This window comes from Rhodnius prolixus, unplaced genomic scaffold (genome assembly GCF_049639745.1).
Source record: "Rhodnius prolixus isolate KJV_2025 unplaced genomic scaffold, Rpr scaffold_1, whole genome shotgun sequence".
In the NCBI taxonomy this organism is placed as follows: domain Eukaryota; kingdom Metazoa; phylum Arthropoda; class Insecta; order Hemiptera; family Reduviidae; genus Rhodnius; species Rhodnius prolixus.
Genome location: NW_027411581.1, coordinates 66,735,178 through 66,757,992, shown reverse-complemented (window position 1 = coordinate 66,757,992; position 22,815 = coordinate 66,735,178). Strand labels below are relative to the sequence as shown.

At 32.8% G+C, this 22,815-nt stretch overlaps 2 protein-coding genes across 9 annotated transcripts in view; one reads left to right on the top strand and one right to left on the bottom strand.

Moving 5' to 3' along the window:
- The first annotated feature begins 77 nt into the window (after positions 1 to 77).
- E(z) (histone-lysine N-methyltransferase E(z)) lies at positions 78 to 10,426 on the top strand. Its single transcript, XM_074112735.1, has 13 exons — positions 78 to 472; positions 550 to 758; positions 1,480 to 1,674; positions 1,757 to 1,941; positions 2,069 to 2,232; positions 3,327 to 3,418; positions 3,534 to 3,795; positions 4,480 to 4,661; positions 4,745 to 5,009; positions 5,108 to 5,278; positions 5,979 to 6,161; positions 6,707 to 6,872; positions 6,970 to 10,426. Exons 1-13 carry the CDS (start codon positions 331 to 333, stop codon positions 7,028 to 7,030), a joined length of 2,277 nt encoding a protein of 758 aa, XP_073968836.1. The 5' UTR covers positions 78 to 330; the 3' UTR covers positions 7,031 to 10,426.
- axo (axotactin) overlaps positions 10,006 to 22,815 on the bottom strand; it is a 48,072-nt gene continuing 35,262 nt past the window's right edge. For 2 of the 8 annotated variants that reach the window (XM_074112719.1, XM_074112720.1), the window contains exons 26-36: positions 22,572 to 22,746; positions 22,333 to 22,489; positions 22,070 to 22,248; positions 21,221 to 21,320; positions 20,927 to 21,123; positions 17,428 to 17,577; positions 16,259 to 16,382; positions 15,023 to 15,087; positions 14,625 to 14,804; positions 10,364 to 10,424; positions 10,006 to 10,263 (exon numbers count right to left, since the gene is read on the bottom strand). In XM_074112719.1, coding sequence (XP_073968820.1) covers positions 10,097 to 10,263; positions 10,364 to 10,424; positions 14,625 to 14,804; positions 15,023 to 15,087; positions 16,259 to 16,382; positions 17,428 to 17,577; positions 20,927 to 21,123; positions 21,221 to 21,320; positions 22,070 to 22,248; positions 22,333 to 22,489; positions 22,572 to 22,746 — 1,555 coding nt within the window. In that variant the 3' untranslated portion in view covers positions 10,006 to 10,096. Of the gene's footprint in view, positions 10,264 to 10,363; positions 10,425 to 13,430; positions 13,524 to 14,624; positions 14,805 to 15,022; positions 15,088 to 16,258; positions 16,383 to 17,427; positions 17,578 to 20,926; positions 21,124 to 21,220; positions 21,321 to 22,069; positions 22,249 to 22,332; positions 22,490 to 22,571; positions 22,747 to 22,815 lie in introns of those variants that run through there. The other 6 variants (XM_074112722.1, XM_074112721.1, XM_074112724.1 and 3 more) reach the window with 6 other exon arrangements.

Sequence of the window (22,815 nt, the reverse complement as noted above, 5' to 3'; positions counted from 1 at the left end):
TCAATTGTAATAAATTATTTTCCACTGAGGAATTGATCTCAATTTTGAAAAGGTTCCATTATGTTTGAAATTGAAAGATTATTTTGTTAAAGAAATATTTTATATCCATAAACTTTTGTTTATTTTTTGCACCACTTATTGAGAACGGTAAAAGCAATAATCTGGTTTTAAAATACGACATTTTATTGTGCGTCTTGTTTACGAGGTATCAAATATTTTTGTTTGACATTGCCGCCATTATTATAATTGACGGTTTGTAAAGTGAGGTTAGATGGATTAATTTTTTATTTAAAAAAAATCGTTTTGTTATGGTGTCGGCTTAATTACACCATGTCCTCAAACAAGTCCAAAATAGCTTCAGAATGGAGAAAACGAGTCAGGACTGAATATATGAGACTTAGGCAAATAAAACGATTTAAGAGAGCAGATGAAGTGAAATTAGCATGGACAATGAATAAACAGCATATGACAGGTACGTTGAAAAGAATCATTGTTTATGATAATTAAAAAAAAATAATTGTTTTAATTACTCAACTACAAATATTGTAGATCTATTAATTGAGGAGCACAAAAAATGGCGTGAATGTAAAGCGGTTTGGGAATGCAAGTTTGTTGACGAACCACATGCAAGGTGTATGAAACAAGCTCAGATTATGCGCTCAGATAATGAAGTATTAACTAGCAGAATTAAGATGATTAACGCTGTGACACCAATACCCACCATGTATACGTGGGCACCCATACAACAGAATTTCATGGTAAATACATCATATTGGCTTAAAATTCCAAATTTCAAATGTTAGCAACTATGCAGGTAATAGAATAACAATCTTAACTTTCTTTATGGGTTTCTAAGGTTAAAGTTTTAGATTTATTCCATTCTAACAAATTCTCATGCCCTCCTTCCATGAAGTCAAACTGATAGTTCAATGAAGCCATTCATTCATTTGTATTCTAAACAATTTATTGCTTTTAAGAGAAAATGTTCACATTTATAGTATTTTTTTAGATAATGTTGGCAAAGGTTCTTTCATCAATAGCAAGTTGTCTTCGATGTTTTTATCAGTTTCAGTTTTATCTTTATATTTTGTCGAGTTTTGGCTCTAGAGGCTTGGCCATATTTAGGGTTTGTATTTTCATACATTTCTTCTTAAAAATGTGTCTACTCAGTGCTGGATAATATCGCTGATATCGCCTAGTTCGTATCTGTTTTATACTCCTAACCGGTTTTGAATTTTCAACGTGTCTTTGGAGGTTGAATAATCTGAAATGGTAAGACAGTTAAATCGTACGGTTGGATTACTCCAAGTTAGTTAATTTTTATTAATTATTATCAGATGGCACACAGATCTCCATTTCAGTATAATATGGAGTTAACTAGATTATACAGTCTAAGCTATCAGTACATTTTATCTGAGGATGTTGAATAGTTTAATTGTTACTGCTTAAACAAAATTAAAAAATGTTTATTGATTTAAGGTCGAAGATGAAACTGTACTTCATAACATTCCTTACATGGGAGATGAAATTCTTGATCAAGATGGTACCTTTATTGAGGAATTAATCAAGAATTATGATGGTAAAGTTCATGGTGATAGAGAAACTGGCTTTATTGATGATTCAATATTCGTTGAACTTGTCAATGCTCTTATACAATATCAAATTAAAGATCAGGTGCTTTTTAAAATGTTTTAATTTGTTTTGTAATTATGTTTATTGTTTTAAAACCTTTTTTTTTTGTTTTTTCTTCTTCAAGGAAGAGAATCAATCAACGGAAAAGACAGAACCGGAAGTTGAGGTTGACAAAGAGAAGAAGGAAGTAGTTAGCTGGCCATCATTGAATAATGGCGAAGAGAAGAAACCGTTTCCTTCAAATATTATCTTTGAAACCATTTCTTCCATGTTTCCAGATAAGGGTTCTGCGGAGGAACTTAGAGAAAAGTTTGTATTTTCTTTGTGGTTTTTAATAATAGAGATATGTGCTGTGTACCTGGGCCACCGCCCTGTGCCTTGACACTTATCGAATGATCTGAATAATTTATATGAATACATCATGTTAAATCCACAGATACATAGAACTAACGGTAAGGCTAGATCCGACAGCACTTCCTCCTCAGTGTACACCAAATATTGACGGCCCTTTCTCCCAATCTGTGCAAAGGGAGAAATCGTTGCACTCTTTTCACACGTTGTTCTGCCGAAGGTGCTTCAAATACGATTGTTTCCTCCATTGTAAGTATTTCTGAGATTAGATCTTAGTAAAGCTAAAAAGTCTTAAATATTTTTGCACATAGGGGTGAGGGGGGCACATTTGAACAGAATTTACACTTTCTGTTACAGAGTACGCCCAGAATCTGTATTATTGAACCTTTTTATTTTGTTTTCTACAACTTTCAAGTCTTCTTAACAGATCTATATCAATAAACAATTAGTACTCAACATACATATCTATATTTTTTTAATTTAAACATTTTGTGTCAAATGTTAATATCTGCCCCACTGGTGGGGTAGCTTTGAACACAACATAAAATAGAAAGAAATGATATTACTTTACTCTGAATCTACCTTCTATCAGTTATTTCTCTCTCACTACTACATTACTTTCTCTTTTAAACCACTTTGAAATCTAGTTCAAAAATCAAGGATGACTCTGTTCAGGGATGTTGTACCCGAAATGGTGATGGGTTTAGGAAAATTTGAACAAAATATTCGATTTGTTGCGCTTCTTAATGTAATGGTTCGGACCATTTTCTCCTTCTCTGCGATTAAACCCCCAAAAAAGTCACAAACTTGCAGGTCGGTAGGGCGGCACATTTTAACTGGTGATGTTGAAATGTGTGCCCCCTCTCCTTCCATAAAAGAAAATATAATATCCAACTCTTTTTTGGTAAGCAAATAGACTTTTGTAAATACTAGATTCAAAAATACGTATTTCAAATGTTAATATGGGGACTAACAACACTTTACACCTTGTCCACTACAATCTTCACAATACACTTACAAAGCTGCAACAAAACTTTTTACTTCTACCTTACAAAATATAACATTCCTCAATTCTGGACTTTACAAAACAATGAAAACGAAGGGGAAACTCTGTCAATTATACAACAGGTCTACCACAACATATTGGAGAAAATTACCAATCATAAATGTTTTAAATATTTGGCGAGAAATTGAAACTGTTCAAATGTGCCCTCCTCTCCACTACTTAAAGTGATTTATTTTCACATTTTATAATTTACATTTTTGCGAATAATTAAGAGGAAGTATGTTGATAATGCCAACTTTTCGATAATAGTTTATATTATCTTTTATTTAATACTTAGTACACCATTCAATACCCAATTTGAAGAGGAGGAAAGGACCTGAATTGAAACCATTCTCTGAACCCTGCGGTCCAGATTGTTACATGCATCTGGTAAGTACATCTTTGCGATTTAAATTAACCATATCAATTCCACTTTATTATACAATGAGCTTAAATTTGTGATTTAGATACTAAAAAAAAAATATAAATCTATATTTAATCACAGGAAGGAATGAAGGAGAAATTAGCTGCAGCTGCTGCACTAGCTTTAGCGGCCACCACCAAACAAGAGAATGATAATGTCGCCGTCTTGATGCAAGATGACAGTTCTAATCAAGGTGTTGGAGGAAAATTGGGCACCAAAAGTAGTAATCCTAAGGAGAATGAAGAGAAAAATGGCAGTTCTGCTCCGAGGAAAGTGGTGAGAAAGCAGACTTCTGTAGACTCTGGAAATGAAGCCAGTTCTGAGGATAGTAATGATAGTAAAGGTATATGGACAAAGGTTTACATTAATACTTAACTATGGCAGCTAGGAAGAAGAAGCGAAGTGTCAGTTTGCGAGTTTATAGTAGTAGTAGTAGTTCCAGTAGAATGTCCTTTTGGCAACTATTGTAACACCGACATCTACTGTTATGTCCATTTTATAATCATCTGCGTGACAAATTTTTCTGGTAACGAATTTGTACATCAATTTGATATATATTTTTTTTTTACTTGACGCACCACACACACGCAAATAATAATCTCTTAATTGTAGACAACTGTGAACAAAATGGACAACTTCTCTTTGAATAAAATCTTTTCATGTATCCATGTGCCTGCTCCTCACTCAATTATTTAAAACAAGGATAGTTAGACAGATTAGACTAGGGCGGCCATCAAGTCTTACGCCATTGCGACCCCTTTGGATCTATTGTGGCTTACCTCACTCTAAAGCTCATCCTCCAGACCTGTCCTTTTGATCAGACCTGGAGAGCGACTCTTGGGTAAAGCTCACCAGGCCTTGGTTGTTTTTCCTCCCCGAGAAGTAACATCCTTAACCACACGAGCCCTAAAACAAGCGATATTTAATTGAAGAAAATTTAATTAAGTTGTTTTAAGAGAAAATCATTTGCTAATTTTTTTTCTTTTTGTTTAAATTATTAATCAGATTTTCTTAAAAAATATTTTAGAAGGTAAAGGAGACGAAGATCGCGAGCCGACTTGCAGCCTCTTCTCATTACGAGGACTAAATTCGGACGAAAGTAAAGAATGGACTGGCAGTGATCAGTCACTGTTCAGAGCTCTCTACAAGGTGTTCCTCAGAAATTATTGCGCCATTTCACAGATAATGCTAACGAAAACATGTCAACAGGTAAAAATTTTAAACTTTATAGTCATTTTTAGTTACGAAATGCTGTTTTTTCTAATATTTTTTGTTTATCTGCCTGCCATCAGGTATATCATTTTGCTCAGAAAGATCCTTCAGTAGAACAATTTGACGAGGAGATGCGCGACTATACACCGCCTAGGAAGAAAAAGAAGAAGCATCGTCTATGGTCGGTACATTGTCGTAAGAACGGCCTGAAAAGAGAATCAGGCAGTAACCATGTACATAATTACTCACCTTGTGATCATCCGCCTGGCAAACTCTGCGACACTTTGTGTCCATGTTCGGCAACGAATAATTTTTGTGAAAAATTTTGCCAGTGTAGTCCAGATTGTTAGTTTTATTTTTATTTTGTTAATTTGCCACTAATTAATAATTTATAAAAAATACGTCCCTAATTAAAAATTATTGTTTTTGTATAATTTTTATAGGCCAAAATAGATTTCCAGGATGCCGTTGCAAAGCACAGTGTAACACAAAACAATGTCCCTGCTACCTGGCGGTCAGGGAATGCGATCCTGATCTGTGTCAGACATGTGGCGCTGATCATTTTGACACGCAGAAGATCACATGCAAGAATGTAAGCGTTCAGCGGGCTTTACGTAAGTGTTTATTTAATTTCTTACATGTGATTATTTTAATATTTAGTGGTCGGGTGTAATTATAATATTTATCACCGCGTTTTTTTTTTATTTTTTATCTGTAGAAGTTCCGAGAACTTCAAAAAATCTATCCGCAAGCGGATGTTGTTACAACCAAGACTTTAGGTTAATCCGGAGACCCAGTAGAGGATTTCTTGTTAACGTTTCCTGAAAATACCGTATTTGCTTAACCTCTTGCGCTATTTTGGCGTACAATGTACGTCTTTGATAATTTTCTCCTATACTGAAAATAACGTGGCATCGCACGTCTACTGAATTTTCTGGGATACTGTATACTACTTGCTACATTTTATGATTTTTCAATGTTGGTAATACTGTTACTTAACTCTTAACTAAAACACCCGTTATTCAAATGTGAAATTAGTGCAATTACACGAGAACTGTCTTTTTTTTTTTTATTTAGTCGTACATATTAGATTTATAACGGTATAATAAATTAAAACCAGTGGTCAGTACAAATAATAGTTTCATTGTGAAAAAATATCATTTATTTTTCTTATTAATCCCGTAATTCATTTCAGATTGGATACTATTTAATAATTTTGAGTTTCCACACTGCCAGCTAGTGATTTTCCCTATATTAAATAATAGAGTTGAATTATCTATTCTATAGTCCAATCATTGTTCTTGTTGCCCACAGATAAACACTTATTAATGGCGCCAAGTGATGTGGCCGGATGGGGTATTTTTTTAAAAGAATCCGCCCAAAAGAATGAATTCATTTCGGAGTATTGTGGTGAAATTATTTCACAAGATGAAGCGGATAGACGTGGCAAAGTTTACGATAAATATATGTGCTCGTTTCTATTTAATCTTAACAATGGTAAGCCATATGATTTTTATATTTATTTATTTATTTTTTTAAATGACATAAAAAGAATATATTTAGTTAGCATTGGTTTGAAAGAATTATTTTTATTTTCTCTTAAATTCTCCTGTGAAGAAAGTATAGCAAGCAGACATCGATTTCTCGCAGAAAACAACTGTATTTTTTTTTTTTTTTTTACAAATATAATATATTATTCTATACTAACTCAAAAGCGAAAATTTTCAGGAAAATGTTACGTATACAAGTTCTAGAACAACATGTGGACTAAAAATATACCAAGTTAAAAGAAAAGTGTAGGATCGTCAAAATCTATTCAGAAAAATGACATTTTCGGTTTAATAATCGATTACCGTAATGATTATAGCAATCGATTATAGTACCTTAAACCACTTATCAAATTAGAACTTGCTGCGATGTTTTCATTTTTAAGTTATGCTGTTCACAAACAACACATATAATGATCGCAATACTTCCTTTTACGTAGAATATAGTAAGAAAAAAAGTAATAATAGTGACTAAGTAGTGATATGTTTTTATAGATTTTGTTGTGGATGCAACTAGAAAAGGTAATAAGATACGTTTTGCTAATCATTCCATCAATCCAAATTGTTATGCTAAAGTGATGATGGTTAATGGTGACCATAGGATAGGAATTTTTGCAAAACGAGCCATTCAGCCAGGTGAAGAGCTTTTCTTTGATTATAGGTATGTAAAAAAAAAAAAAAATGGGTCAATTTTGCAAAAAAAATAAAAGTAAAAAGCAAAAACCAAAAATATCTTTTTTTAAATTAATCTTTTCCAGATATGGCCCCACGGAACAGTTGAAATTTGTTGGTATTGAACGAGAAATGGAATTTTTATGAGAGCAGGCTAAAAGTCCTGATCCGGGCGAAGGTCCATCCAACAAGACGATCTAATTACTTTTAAGTTTTATTATTATTTTAAATTAGGACAATTTTATAATATTTACTTATTATTTATTCCTTTTTTCTTTTTTTTTAAATTACAGTTCATTTTGTTAAATAGTTTAGTAATAGCAGACATTTTGATTATGAATCCCACCGCTCTATAAAATAGTAAATTGCAATTCTTTTTATAATTTCACTACTAGTTGAAAAAAAAAAAGTATTTTATTTGTGCCGATTTTATTATCTTGTGCCAGAAATATCAGTTTTCGACCTTTCAGGTCCCCTGTGTCTGAAGAATGGTTTTTACAAATTAGTTTCTGTATCATATTTATTTGGTAGGATCTGTTTTCGACAGAATTTCAAAACAAAAATCTAATCCAGGAAGGTTACATTTTCGATTTAATAATCGATTATAGTAATGATTATAATAATCGATTATGGTACCTTAAAACATATATTTATATTTAAAAGCTCGATTGTTAGAGCCTGGCTATGCCGTATAATCCAAATGTTGAATTTGAACAATTTTTCATTATTGAGTTATACGTTTTAAGAATAAAACATATCTAGACTGGTTTAAATCGATAATCTACAATCCGCGCAATCGTAGAATGTCTTCTCTTAAATATAAATAAATGGAAAGAAAAAAAATGTCTACCGCTTAAAATGAACGAAAATTTCCTTCTTTATTCCAGGATATTGTTAACTTAAAAGGGACTTGATTTATAACAAACTTTACGTCTTATTAATAAATTATTTTTAAATTTTAAGAATTGAGTAATATTTATTTCTTAAATTTTAATACACTTCAGTAATTAAATCGTCTTCAGTTGGGAATAGAAAATTTGTTAGAAAAAAAGAAAAAAGTAAAAAAAAAAAAAAAAAAAAAAATAGAAAAAATTATCAAGGTGTTTGGAATTGTATCAGGAAAAATTAAAAAAAAAAAAAATTATATAATATCTATAAATAGATAAATAATCAATAAAGTAACTGAATGTAAGTCTTTTAAGAATATTTGAAGAATGGATGTTCTTATTTAAAAAAATAAAGTTATCTTTACTATTGTAAATAAAACTTTTAATCATATATAATTACTTTTGTGATTTTCGTAGATTATAAATCCGTATTCTGAATTTTAGTAAACTAATTACTATGTGTAATGTTACATTAGCTACATAATTATTCAATTGTAAAAGCTTACGCTGTAAATATGGAATAGTTTAGTTTGAGTATTCACTTATTGTATCAGTTTCGAATGTTAGAAACGTTATCAAAAATTTTGTTTTTTTGGTTCTTTATTTCTTCCTTTAAATCCTTTCAAATCAAATAAACTTTATTTGAAATTAAAACTATAATTTAAAAATTAAATTAGTTCAAATATAATAATAACCGCTACTACCTTCTAAGGAGCGTTCAGGATAGGACAAGGATATTATGCGCATGGAAGAAGAGAGAAACACCAGCACAGCTGTTTCCTTGTCCTCATGCTTAATTTCAGCCGAAGCAGCAGACTTAACTGATGCAAACTAAGAAAATAATCGTTTGAACCATACTTTTTTTTTTAAATTTATTAATTTATTTACGCCCTCTTAACCAGTCCGCTGTTTCGAACTTGTTGGAAAGTGTGCCCCAACGTGCGTCGTACAAAAATAAGCGATGACGAATATACGAGTATGTATTCGTCAAACCCAAAGTATGTTTGATATGAAATTGGATTGCAATGAAATGACTATTATATTTTTTATCGTTATTTATTTCATGTACGTTTATTTATATTAACATAAATAGGAACCAAAAAAATCAAAAATAAATTTCGTTTCACTCGAATATACTATTATCTGGTAACAGCTTGCTACACACTGATTTACTTTCCTCGATCGGACAAAAAATATTTTTTCTAAATTACCTTATTATCTCAAATGCGCATTCATATGATAAAGAGGGAGGAAATCCGACAAAGAATCATAAAACTTAAGAAAAAAACCTGGTGCCACTATGTAAACAGCTGACTGTCCTTGCATAAATACCAAAATTATAAAGAATGCATACTGCTGTAATTATCACGAATGAGTCGCAACATTACAGACCTGGTATTTTGCGCAAATGAATCCCTGGACCAGATGATAAAAGTACAAACAATTATGCAGGGAAATATCTTGGGCAGGTTAGTGTAGCCCCACGTCTCAGCAATTTGGATGATCGCTAAATCTTGAATCCCGCACATAAGCCATAAAAAAAAGCTCCACCTCTTAATACAGGTAAATAGGGAATAAAAGGATCCTCATCCCGTTTTTTTATTACCAGGATTCAGTGATGATTAATAAAAAAGACAAGGATACAATTACGAAGACTAATTCATACTATATCTATCTATTAATTCTTTTTATTTCGACATGGCCTCAAAATATTCCAAAAACTTCTTGCAGTTTACGAATATATTGTTAGTTTTAACTAAAATTGCACAAAATTAACTGCCGATGGATTATCTACTGAAAACGCATGACAAATATCTTCGTCATAAATAGTTAACTGGTTAACACAGATCTTAAAGATGAAGACGACAATACCTGTAACATTATGCGGAAGGTTTCTCTTAAGAGGGAAGGTCTAACCTCTCATCGCTCCTTCGAATTGTCGTAAAGAGAATCTGACACACAGTTTCTATTCCAAATGAGTAAGCAAAAATTAATAACTAGTATTCATGAAAATAAAAAAAAAAACATCTTTCCTGACAAACTTTATTATTTAGGTAAAACTAACACTCATGGCATCATAAGTGATTTTTTTTCTTTTTTTTCAAATAACTATTTTTCTTAAAATATTTATAAAATCTGAATTTTAAAATCATTTCAAAAAAACAAAACTAGCTAACAAAATCTACATATGATTGTAATGGTCACTTTTTTTAAAAAAAACTTTTTATTAAAAAATAAGTTTTGACTGAAATTCACATTGTCTTTTATTTTTATTTTTTTATAACACATACACAAAAAAACAATATTTACAATTTCTTTTAATGGACTAGTCCAGGGAAAGCACAGACTCCTTGCTCTTTGCAACTGACCAAGAGGACCTTCGTCCAATCAAATAGTTAATCGGATTAGCATAATTTCTTCTGCCTTCGCCAAGAAAGATTGGCGGCAGAAGCTTACCAAAAATCCGATGACGACGACTAGTACTTTCACTACCTTCAAAAATTAAATAGTTAATTAGAATAAATGGTATACAGTACAAAAATTCATTAAAAAAACAAAAAAAAACCACACAATTATATGTACAAATTATTACCTGCCGAGGAAATCGATGCCATACTAGAATTTATTGATATCAGGTTAGGATCTGCTTGTTCCTGAATTTTAATCAGAAATCAATAATAAATAAATTGATAAATAATAAATAATCATAAATAAATTGACGAAAGAAATAACTTGTGCACGCAATAAAATTATTAGCAATAGTATTAAAAATATTTAATAGTAAGTATTAAGCAGGCAGCGAAAAACCACAGCCATAAAACATTGAAGAATAATATACGTCAACGAACACAGAACTTAAAAAGATCGCGGTAGTTTCTGCGTCATCATATAAACAATAGTGATGGGCAGAACGAGTCCGTCTTTGGACTCGTTGGATTTGAATCAGTTCCAGGGTTGGAATCGATTCCAACAACTCGTTCACCGATTCCGGTCTCTGTACTTACCCTATGCATTAGTAAAAATGTCACGCAATTTATTAAAAAATATCATTAAATGTTAGCTTTCCCAGTTAATAACAAAACTATATTTCTTTAACACACATTGAGTACTATCCCTAATTTCCAATTGCACTGATAAATATAAAATTAACAACGTAACACAAAAATTAACATAAAAATAGACTAGTCAATTATAAAAATTAAAGCAATGCTGTTTAGTCATTATCTAGCTTGACCACTGGAAGACTGGAGTTAACGTGCTTCAAGAGGATCCAAGGTAGAGAAACGGAAATGGGTAGGAAATTATTCCCATAAAAAAAATTCTAACCCTTCAAGCAAAATGATAATTACTCATAAATAAAGAAATATTTATTTACTAGGACTTGTATATCAAGCTTTAAAAATATTATCTTATTATCTTACGAAAAGAAAAAGCTGTGTGCTTAATCTTTAACATAGCGCTGGACACTCTTATTCTTATCTTCATTGGGTAAGTTTAACCGTGTTCATGACCGTGAGACAGTCAAAGTAACACTGAGCCAAAATTTAGTATTACCTAATTGGTTTACTTACTGCAGTATCCCTCCCACTCTATCACCAATTTCACAAACATTCATCGATTGGAAATAATTTTTAGTTAAATATTCGTTTTATTTGAATACAAAAAACATTATAACGCTTTCTTAAGATGATTTTAATTTTTAAAATTTGTTTTTGTCCATTACTCTTATATAATACGAAGAATTTCAAATAAAATATAATATACAAACACAATGATCTAGTATGCAGGTGGAGTCAGTCCTCGTTACCATAGCAATGGAACCGTTAAACAACTCCGGTTCCAGCTCCAGCAATTTCTATTGGCTAGATTCAGTGAACGAAAAAATGGAACGAGTCCGGTTTCAAAAGGATTTAAATCACTCCGGATTCGACTCCACCAACTCCAGTGGATTTAACCAATGAAAATGCTAGAGCTGGGCCGGAGTCGTTTAACGGTTCCGTTGTCATGGTAACTACGACTGACTCCACCTGCACACTAGATCATTCTGTGTTTGTATATTATATTTTATTTGAAATTCTTCGTATTTTATAAGAGTAATGGACAAAAACAAATTTTAAAAATTCAAATCATCTTAAGAAAGCGTTATAATGTTTTTTGTATTCCAATGAAACGAATATTTAACTAAAAAATATTTTCAATCGATGAATGTTTGTGAAATAGGTGATAGAGTGGGAGGGATACTACACTAAGTAAACCAGTTAGGTAATATTAAATTTTGGCCCAGTTTTACTTTGACCGTCTAGCTGACATGTACACGTTCAAGCTTACGCCAATGAAGATGAGAGTAAGAGTGTCCAGCGCTAAGTTTAAGATTAAGCACACAGCTTTTTCTTTTTGTAAAACAATAAGATAATATTTTAAAAGCTTGATATTCAATTCTTAGTTAATAAATATTATGAGTAATTATAATTTTGAAGGGTTAGAATTTTTATGGAATAATTTCCTACCCATTTCCGTTTCTCTACCTTGAATACTCTTGAAGAAAGTTAACTCCAGTCTTCTAGTGGTCAAGCTAGATAATGACAAAACTGCATTGCTTTAATTTATATTTGACTAGCCTATTTTTGTGTTAATATTTGTATTACGTTGTTAATTTTATATTTATCAGAGCAATTGGAAATTAGGGATAGTACTCAATGTGTGTTAAAGAAATATAGTTTTGTTATTAACTGGGAAAGCTAACATTTAATGATATAATAATATAATAAATTGCGTGACATTTGTTCTTATGTTTAATCGTTCCAAACCTTCTGCTGCCTCATTTTCATTTTTATTTGCCTAAATTTTTTGGGGCGGGGCGGAATCACTTTTTTTAAAAATAGGGATTTGAATCAACTCGTTCCACCATCGGACTCGTTCCAATGGAACGAGTCCGCTCAAATAGCCCATCACTAATAAACAAAGCTAAACTAGGTTTTGCTGTTAAAAGTATTTTATTGACTTTCGAACGGATTTTCACAAATTCATTTTAATTTATCTTTTATTAATTTATTTATTTAACAGTAAGTAGAAATTTTAAGTGTAATTTGAAAATTAAAAAAAAATAAAATTTATTAATATTTCATTATCCCAACTAGTAATTAGAATCAGAAAGAACAAATTTGTTTTGTAGGTTTCAGTCAACCATTTTGTGGGAGAAAATATAAGAAAAAATAAAACACTTGATTTATATTAAGGCAAATGCAGTACCTAATAAAAAAAAAAAAAAAAAAAAATTCTCGAAATAATCTGCTTCATATTTTTGTAGTTCCTAGCGTTCATCCAAATATAGAATTATCAGCGTGAGTTACAAAAGATTGCAAGTAATCGAAATCAGAAACTCAAGTTTATGATTATCGATAGGCGATTAGTGGTTTACGGTTCCAGCATTCAGGGTTAGTTAAACTTTACTACGATAGAAATTGCTCAAAAACTTAAAATAATTAAAGCAATATATATTTTACTAGAAAACTGATCGTACTTTTCTTTTTTTGTATTACTCAACATAGTTTTACACATGCATCTTGCAAAACCACTGTACAGCTAAGCAAGGCTATTTACAATTAGCACTTCTGATCTTATAACAAAGCGTTCATGCACAAACACCAATAAAAATGTACCTCTAAAAAAAAAAACACCTATGCATACGATGAGTCTATGCCCACATCTAACGAATAATGAATACGTTGGTTTTTCAAATTATCAGAATATACCTGTAATAATAAGCACAACAATACAGTGATAATAACATAAGATACATTGATTCTGAAATTGATCAAATTATAATCGATTATACAAATTGAATTGCTGACCGCCTCTGATCACAACACTTGATCGTTAATTAGACGTAAAGCCGATTTACAATAGTTTTTAAGCAATATTGTATCATTTCTCTATTCATTGCAATAGTGATAGTAAAGTTAGGAAGTAATAATCGAATTGTGATAATAGGAGCAAAAAAATACAATAGAATTTATCGAATGTTATTAAATGGGTAATCGAAATAGCAATTTAATTTTTTTGTCCTTCTTCTTGTTTTTTGCATCCTTGAATGATAGTTCTTGATTTATATATGTAATGCCGTAATATTGTCGTTGTCAAGAAAAGTAAATTTGTTCCTTCATTTCCACATCCTATCCAAAACCTAAAATTGTAAGCTACCAACCAAAGCACACGGCACAGATCATAAAAGCTATTTATTTACATTACAAACAGTAACAACTAGCATCCTTGTTGCCATATCCTTTAAGAACAACCATTTCACCAAGTAATGGTCAGTTTCATAGCTTCTACTTTAACACAGATTACTATTACACTGACATTTGCGCAAATTATAGCTTTGGAATTTGTAAAAAAATGACGATCACATCAGAAGAGCACAAAAGGAAAGACGAAGCACAAAATGAGACGTCACAAGGCTGACACCAAATGAACTATCTTTGATTTACGTAGTATAATCACACAGCTCAAGGTGAATTTAATGATTTTTGAGTTTCTGTATATTAATTTCATTCTGGCAGCTTTACGAATAAAAGCTCTTATAGTTTTCATAGATATTGGACAAGCCACATCAAAATAAAAACTTTTTTACGTAAGTACTAATTCAATTAAATATCTACTTCAAGTAGGTTATAATTGATAGCATTTAAATTAAGTAGAAAATAAGAAATTTCATCTTTACCTGGTCTGTGCTAATACTTGGGCAATAATTTCTCTCATTTTAAAATATTTCACATAATTACCTTTAAAATGATCTATTTAGTTTTCGTTTTTATGCTGAAAAAGTTTTCGATCAGCAAAGTGCAACAACATACCGTTTTCTCAGCGTTGCCAAAATCAACTAAACTATGAGGTCGTAATCTAGACTGCATCATTTCACGTTCCTCTTCACGTTCACCAATATCATCCTCGTTAATGGTCAAGGATAGTACATCCAAGTTTGGTTTGGAGCCAGACAGTTCGCATACCTCTTTATCACCAAGGGTTACTGGTTGCTAGGAAATACAGAGATTGAGAAAATCCATTATTATAAGACGTTAAAAATATTCGTTTAACCTTGATCCAAAGATTTAAAAAAAAAGAAAAAGGTGACTGCTGCTTTGCACCTAAAGTTCTTGAATAATAAAGCATCACACGCCATTAAGTAATAAAAATACGATTTAAAAAAATAATATTTAGGAAATATTAACCAGTTAAAAATAATTTCACTTACAGGTTTTAGAAGTTTAGTTCTTTCTTCATCTTCCAGGTTGAGTTTCTCTAATGGGATGCCATTCTCTGCAAAAAAGAATAATTAAAATTGTGTTTTAGGTCTGGGATCTATAATAATTCTCGGAAATTATGTACTGAAAATAGGGCCCAAAGAAACTGAGATCCAAGGCGATCTGAGATTCCTGCTCCAAAAAAGCCTATTGCCGGCCCTGGTTGAAATAATTGAATAAGCGCTCTTCAGGAACACTTTAGAGGAATGGTAACAAGACAGTTTCCCTGAAAAGCTCCTAGAATATCAATATTCTAAAGAAAATTTTCACTTTATAGATTTTATACTAACAATAGTATGAATGTGATTTCAGATTATTTTGACATATAAAAGTCATTCTTGGTATTACAGCTCAAGAAGGGCCCTAGCCTCTTAAATTTTCCAATTGAAATTTCAAGAAGTTGCAAAGAAGGGCTGTCGTCGGCCCTATGCCCAAACCCCCGATACAATAGAGAATCTAATAATACCCTAAAATAACAGAAAGAGGCAAAATAAGATATTTTTAGAAACGAGATCAAACTAAACAGCAATAGTTCTTCCATTAATCTTAGCTCCCTAATTTGGTAGGACTTACAATTCAATGTGGAAGGAAGGGCAGGTATTTTTAGATGCACCATTTCGCTATGAAGACATACGTAATATTCTCCACCAACATCTATGTGCTTAAATCTGTAGCAGAGCTAGCAATGAAATATGAATGTATTTAAAAGTTATAGCCGAAATAGAATGAATGGAAGAAAATGATTAGAAAAGGATTACGGTGATTTTAATTTAGGTTAAGCTATAAGGATGGCAGGTATATAGAGTACTGATCCATCCATTAGTTGTAAGTTTGATGTAAATAGTAATATACAGTAGAGGGGATGAATGTGTGAAGCGAATGTATTTATAAGTAGGAATGAAGAGTGAGTGATATTCTAGTGATAAGCACCTAGACGATGCTTAGCTGTATACATAGACGATGCTTAGCTGTATACATAGAAGATGCTTAGCTGTATACACAGACGATGCTGGCTGTATACATAGACGATGCTGGCTGTATGGCGAAAGCCAATGGCAAAAAAAGGGGGGGGAAAGGATGTTGATCACTGCTGAACATCAAGTATAATGGCTCTTATTTGGAATAGCTTTTTATTCACTTAACTTTTAACTATAAAACAAAGAATTAAATTAATACATTGGACTAACCTCTGGGCGGTTCTTCAGATGGAATCCTAAATCTGACGACTGGTGCTGGAGTGCTCGGAGAAGATTTGTAAACCGGCTTAAGATCTGTTCCATTCTGTGCAGACGATTTCATACTGTCATCCTGCTACAGAGCCACATCATTCATTATTTAATTAATAATCTTCAAATTTTATTAAATTTTAATGGCAAATGATAGATTTTAAATTAAAGATAAAACTGAATAGTAACGAAACTATATATAAAAAAAAAAGTAGAGCAAGTGCTATTGAAGCAACTCATATTTTCCCGTTTATAAGGGAGGTAAATAAACGTAAGTAGCAATTTCAAAGTTTGAGAAAAAGAAAGGCATTATACGACTCATGCAAAATGACAAATACATTTCCAAGTGGATGTCCGAGGTATGAATTTTAAGAATAAGTTAAGGAGCTTGGGAGGGGCGGCAACCACAAATGGGTCCCCTCAAAATATCCGGTTCGTAAACAATTTATCGTCACAAACTGTAAACAATCAGCTGTTTCCGTTCTTTCACTTTTACTAATAGTAGGAGAGCTTATTATTATTATTTTAATTCAAGCAAGATAAGTAAGTCTTTGTCTTCAAGTGGTCTTCTAGCAATGTACTTAAAACTAGTAATACTATATTCCATTGTTGCAAAACATTAGTGCAAGCTCTGCACAAAAGATTTTCGTACTTAAATAAGTTTATTTAACACAAATTTGAGAGATTTGGTTAATGAGAATGTACAACTTTTATTATGCAGTTATGCAAATCTGAAATAAAAATAAATGAATTGTTCGCAAACTAGTTTTGTCTTCTCGTAGTTATTTATTTATAAATGGAGTCCCAGTTCGCATTTTTTTTTTTCGTGATTTTGGTGCATGTGGCTACTTTCAAAAAGATCATAATGGCACAGACTTTTGAAGAGAAAGTTTTAGCTTTCGTTTCGTCAGTAAAAAATTCGTGTTTTAGAAAAAATAAAAAAAAATAATGTGTTTCAAATGAGATTTTTCAAGACATAATGGGATAGCAATTAAATAAGCAATCACAAAATCTTTTAATAGTATGCAAAACGCTTCTTTCTTTTTTTTTTCTCTTCTTTAGATAACAAATTTTGATGATGAACAATCTTTCGCACATGCCATAATCATGCCATTTAAGACATAACCAACCTGGTAGTGGTTACTCACACTTTTAGACCGGGTTAGTTTGATAGCAGGCCTAAGCAGTGATGATGATGATGATGATGATGATTCAGGCGCCATTACTGCAGGTCGACCGTTCTGTTGAAGGTGTTGCTGGTAAAGACTGCCCTCGCAAACCTTTCATCATAAATATCTTCCAAGTAGATATGGCACCGTATGATCACAATATTTAATTTTAAAATATACATATATGTATATTAGAAAAGAAAAAATGAAATTTTTTAAATAAATTAGTAGTAGCACTAAAGCTTTATAGATTATTTAGCGAAAAACATCCAAATTTATCTTAATTAATTGCATGTTATAAAAGCACTGATTATGTTGTAAAAAAATTCATTAATCATGATGAAATATGGAGAAAGCATGTAAGCTTGCTTAGTTTTAACACAATTGAAATCCTGATTTTTCCCTAGCTGAGAAGGTTACATCTATGAAGGTTACGAGCAAATTTGTGCTAGTCCCACCCCCCAATTCATATATCTAAAAATACATTGGTTTTATTTCGACATTTGATGAATGTTTTTTTGTATTATTGTATATTACAATTAATCAAAGGTTTTAACTTAAAATCAAGCAAAAAAAAAAGAAATTTGTGAAATTGTTAACTCTTGCCCCAATCGACTTTAAATGCAAATCGATAGTCTCCTCATAATATTCTTATGTTTTGTTTCGGTCATTCATTCTTCCTGATTAACCAGTTAACTGTTTCGACCTGGTTGGAAAATGTGTCCCCCTAGGTGCGTCGTACAAAAATAAGCGATGAAGAATATATTCGTCAAACCCAGAGTATATTTGATATGAAATTTGGTTGCAATGAAATGACTTTTACATATTTTTTTTGTTCGTTATTTATTTCATGTATATTTATTCATTTATTTATATTAACATAAATATGAAACAAAAACATCAAAAATAAATTTCGTTGCACTTGAATATACTATTGTTGTTGATCTAATAACAGCTTGCTACACACTGATTTACTTTCTTCGATCGGACAAAAATATTTTTTCTAAATTACCTTATCATCTCAAATATGCGTTCAAATGGTAAAGTGTTACGGAGGAAATCCGGCAAAGAATCATAAAACTTGGGAAAAAAACCTGGTGCCACTAAATAAACTAAACAGCTGACTGTCCTTGCATAAATACTAAGTTTCAAAGAATGCACACTGCTGCAATTATGCCGAGTAGGTCGCAACATTACAGACCTGGTATTTATAGAAATGAATCCCTGACCAAATGATGAAAGTACAAACAATTATGCAGGGAAATATCTTGGCAGGTTAGTTAGTAGCCCACGACTCAGCAATTTGGATGATTTGCTAAATCTTGAACCTCTGCACATGAGCCATCAAAAAAAGAGCCTCTTGTATACAGGTAAATAGGGAACAAAAGAATCCTCATCCCGTTTTTTATTACCAGGCGCTCATAGTCAGTCTAGCCTAACACAATATATGAATTCGTTATTGATTCAGTGATGACTAATAAAAGACAAGGATACATTTACGAAGACTAATTCATACTATATTTATCTATTAGTTCTTTATATTTCGACATTGCCTCAAAATATTCCAAACTTCTTGCAGTTTACGAATATACGAGGGTCGTTTGAAAAGTCCGTGCAAAGTCAGAGAGATAGCACTACTGGCGCGTATCGAGGTTATGTTTAGTTAGTAGCATCTCTTGGAAGAACACACACCAAGTTTCAGCCAGATCGGTCTATTTCTTTGTGTTTGGCATTCGTTTGAATCGAGGAAGTCGAGTGATTTTCAAAAAATGGACGAAAAAGAATTTCGTGTGTTGATTAAACACTACTTTATGAAAGGCAAAACGCCTCAGGAGACTAAAGAGAAGCTTGATAAACATTATGGTGACTCTGCACCTTCGATTAGAACAGTTTATAAGTGGTTTCAAAATTTTCGGAGTGGCCATATGGGCACAAGTGACGCTGAACGTTCTGGACGCCCTGTTGAGGTTACTACTCCAGAAATCGTTGATAAAATCCATGATATGGTGATGGATGACAGAAGAGTGAAGGTGCGTGAGATTGCTAGTGCTGTGGGCATCTCGAATGAACGGGTACATAATATTTTGCATCAACATTTGGACATGACAAAGCTATCCGCAAGATGGGTGCCGCGATTGCTCACGCTTGACCAAAAACGAAATCGTGTGAAGTTTTGCAAGGACGGTTTGCAGCTGTTCCAGAAGAATCCGCAGGACTTTAAGCGTCGTTTCGTCACTGTGGATGAAACATGGATACATCACTACACTCCTGACACCAAAGAACAATCTAAACAATGGGTTACCAAGGGGGAATCTGCGCCAAAAAAGGCGAAGACCGTTCCTTCGGCCGGAAAGATTATGGCGACTGTCTTTTGGGATTCGCAAGGAATAATCCTCATCGACTATCTGGAAAAGGGTAAAACTATTACAGGTGCATATTATTCATCGTTATTGGACCGTTTGAAAACCGAGCTGCAAGAAAAACGCCCACGATTGGCCCACAAAAAAGTCCTTTTCCATCACGACAACGCACCAGCTCACACCTCAGCAGTTGTGGTCGCAAAATTAATGGAAATAGGGTTCCAACTCGTTTCATATCCCCCCTATTCTCCAGACTTGGCTCCCTCGGACTACTATTTGTTCCCCAATATGAAGAAATGGCTGGCGGGAAAAAGATTTCATTCAAACGAGGAGGTGATTGCAGAAACGAATGGCTATTTTTCAGACTTGGACAAATCCTATTATTCGGAAGGGATCAACAAACTAGAGCAGCGTTGGACGAAGTGTATAAGCCTAAAAGGAGACTATGTTGAAAAATAAAAAAGGTTTACCCCAAAAAATTAAGTAGTTTTTATTTTTGCACGGACTTTTCAAACGACCCTCGTATTGTTAGTTTTAACAAAAATTGCAAAATTAACTGCCAATGGTCACAACTGAAAACGCATGACGGCAACACAAAATTTTACACTTTTTTTCATGACGAATATCTTCGTCACAAACAGTTAACTGGTTAATTCATCGGATTTCTATTTCATGCCTTGCTATTGATTTTCTATCTTCAAGAATTGATGAAATTTTGAAGTTTTCTTTTTTCTTTCTAAGAGAAAATCTTTGAAGAGGATGAAAATACGAAAAACTAAACACAAGCATAGATTGAAAAACATGGGCATTTTTATAACGAACAGTCTGAAACAGGATTTCATATTGTGATAAGGCATGATATGGTTCTTGAAAGTCAGAAAGAGCATGTTATTTATTATTAATAAGCTAAAAAAAGGTGCTTCTTTGATCTCATCAGTCGTTTACAGTTTTCATCTAACACGGCAGACTTTTCTAAAATATCTACTCACTGTCTAGTCGGAATTCGTTACATGATTTTTACGATGCTTTTTTTTAACGACTCCAAGATGGAAACAATTATTTATTTATTTTTTGTGATATCCACAAGAAATAATACTTACACTTCTTGATCTGACAGCTTTAGCAATAGGTGGTGATATTGGAATCGGTGGTTCCTGATACTGTATCTGTTGACTACGCCACAGCATTGTAGTCTCTGCTTCCTTCCTTCTTTTATAGGCCACATGTGTCCGGTAGACATGATAAAGAGTGCCTGTTACTACTATGCAAAATATAGAGGTGGCAATTATAAAAAGTACTGAAAAGAAACAAAATTTGCACGCGATTAGGGGAGACAGAATTTCTAATTTAGTAAATATATTGTTGCAAGTTTTATGGATATTCTTTAATTTTACCTCTTCCTGTTCCTTCCTCTTTCGTAGAAGAATCAGAGTATAGGGACTTATAGGGAATTCTGGCAGGAGCGTCTTCAGCCCAAATTTGCTGCTCTTGGCCCTGTCAAGATGTTCATCGGTTAGCAATAATAATAATAATAAATCTTTTTAATTAAGGCGCGTCAACATCTAAGGTTATTGGTGCCCGGAGCTTTTTTCAGTGCACTGCCGGCCTCCGGACAGTGTTCTCACGTTACAGACAACACTGTCGCATCATCGGACATAGTGAGCTGTAAGAAGCTCCTAGGAAGAGAAAATCTAAGGGTCAGCAGCTGGATTCGAACCTGGGACCAGCTGCTGACCCTTAGATTTTCTCTTCCTAGGAGCTTCTTACAGCTCACTGTCCAGAGTGGTTGGTTCCTTCTAATAAAAGACAGTAGGGAAATTGTACCAAGAGTAGAGCTGAATCTTTTGTGCGTTTGTAGTAGAGCGAATGTCTGGCACCATTCAAAAAAATATCTGTCTTTAATTCTAGCTCCGAACGCATTAGATCCGTTCTTCTTCGAATATCAGCTCTCCCTCAGAACTGAGAGCTAAAATTAGATAATAACTAGGTGCCATTTCAATAAAATGAATAAAATCCTTGACGATAGATAACCGTGAGAATTGTAAAAGACAGATTTTTTTTTTTACGTGCCATTCATAATAGTTATTGGCAATGCTTATCAACAGAAGGACGGTGAATGTATGTACGGAGCTATTTCTGGAGAAAGACTCCGAAGATCGTAGAAGAGAGCACAGACACCTTAAAAAAAAGTGTGTGAAATAGTAGTTCACAAAAAGTTTGTTAGACTGGACTGACTGACTTACGAAACTAATGTTTAATGAAGGACCAGCTCTAGGCTTGTTGACCGCGTCGAAGAAAGCACATTGGGCACTTCTAACGCCCAGTGAATTCTTCACGTAGACATCTGTTCCTCCGGTTTTAGTGAAGGCCATGTACTCTTCCAATGGTTTCATAGAATAGGTGTTCACTTCAAGTAGGACATCTGAAAATAGGAGATTGAATACATAGTCATTCATATCTCTTATATATTTGGTCCAGAGATGAGCACGGAAAAAGAATAACTTACTGGACAAACAACCTCCATAGCTCATGTAAGCTGCGAATCTAGGATCACTGGTGTTCAGTCCGCCTACTTGAACTTCATTCGCACCAGGATGTCCTTCTGGCATATCCGACAGACTTAGCACCTGGATTGGCGATAGAGGCACTTCTTCACGATCAATCTATAAAAAAAAAAAACAATAATCTGTGAAAATATAATTACTAAATAAAAAAACAGATAACAAGATAATAGTGAAATTATACCAAGAGTACAGCAGAATCATTGGTGCGTTTGTAGTAGAGCGAATGTCTAGCACCATTCAGAAAATATCTGTCTTTAATTCTAGCTCCAAAAGCATTAGATCCACCTCCTTCGCGTTCTTCTTCGAATATCAGCTCGCCCTCAGAACTGAGAGCTACAATTAGATAATAACTACGCCTATAAACAAACAAACAAAAAATAAATAGCTAATATTTTACAATAATTATTTACAAAAAAAAGGTGTAT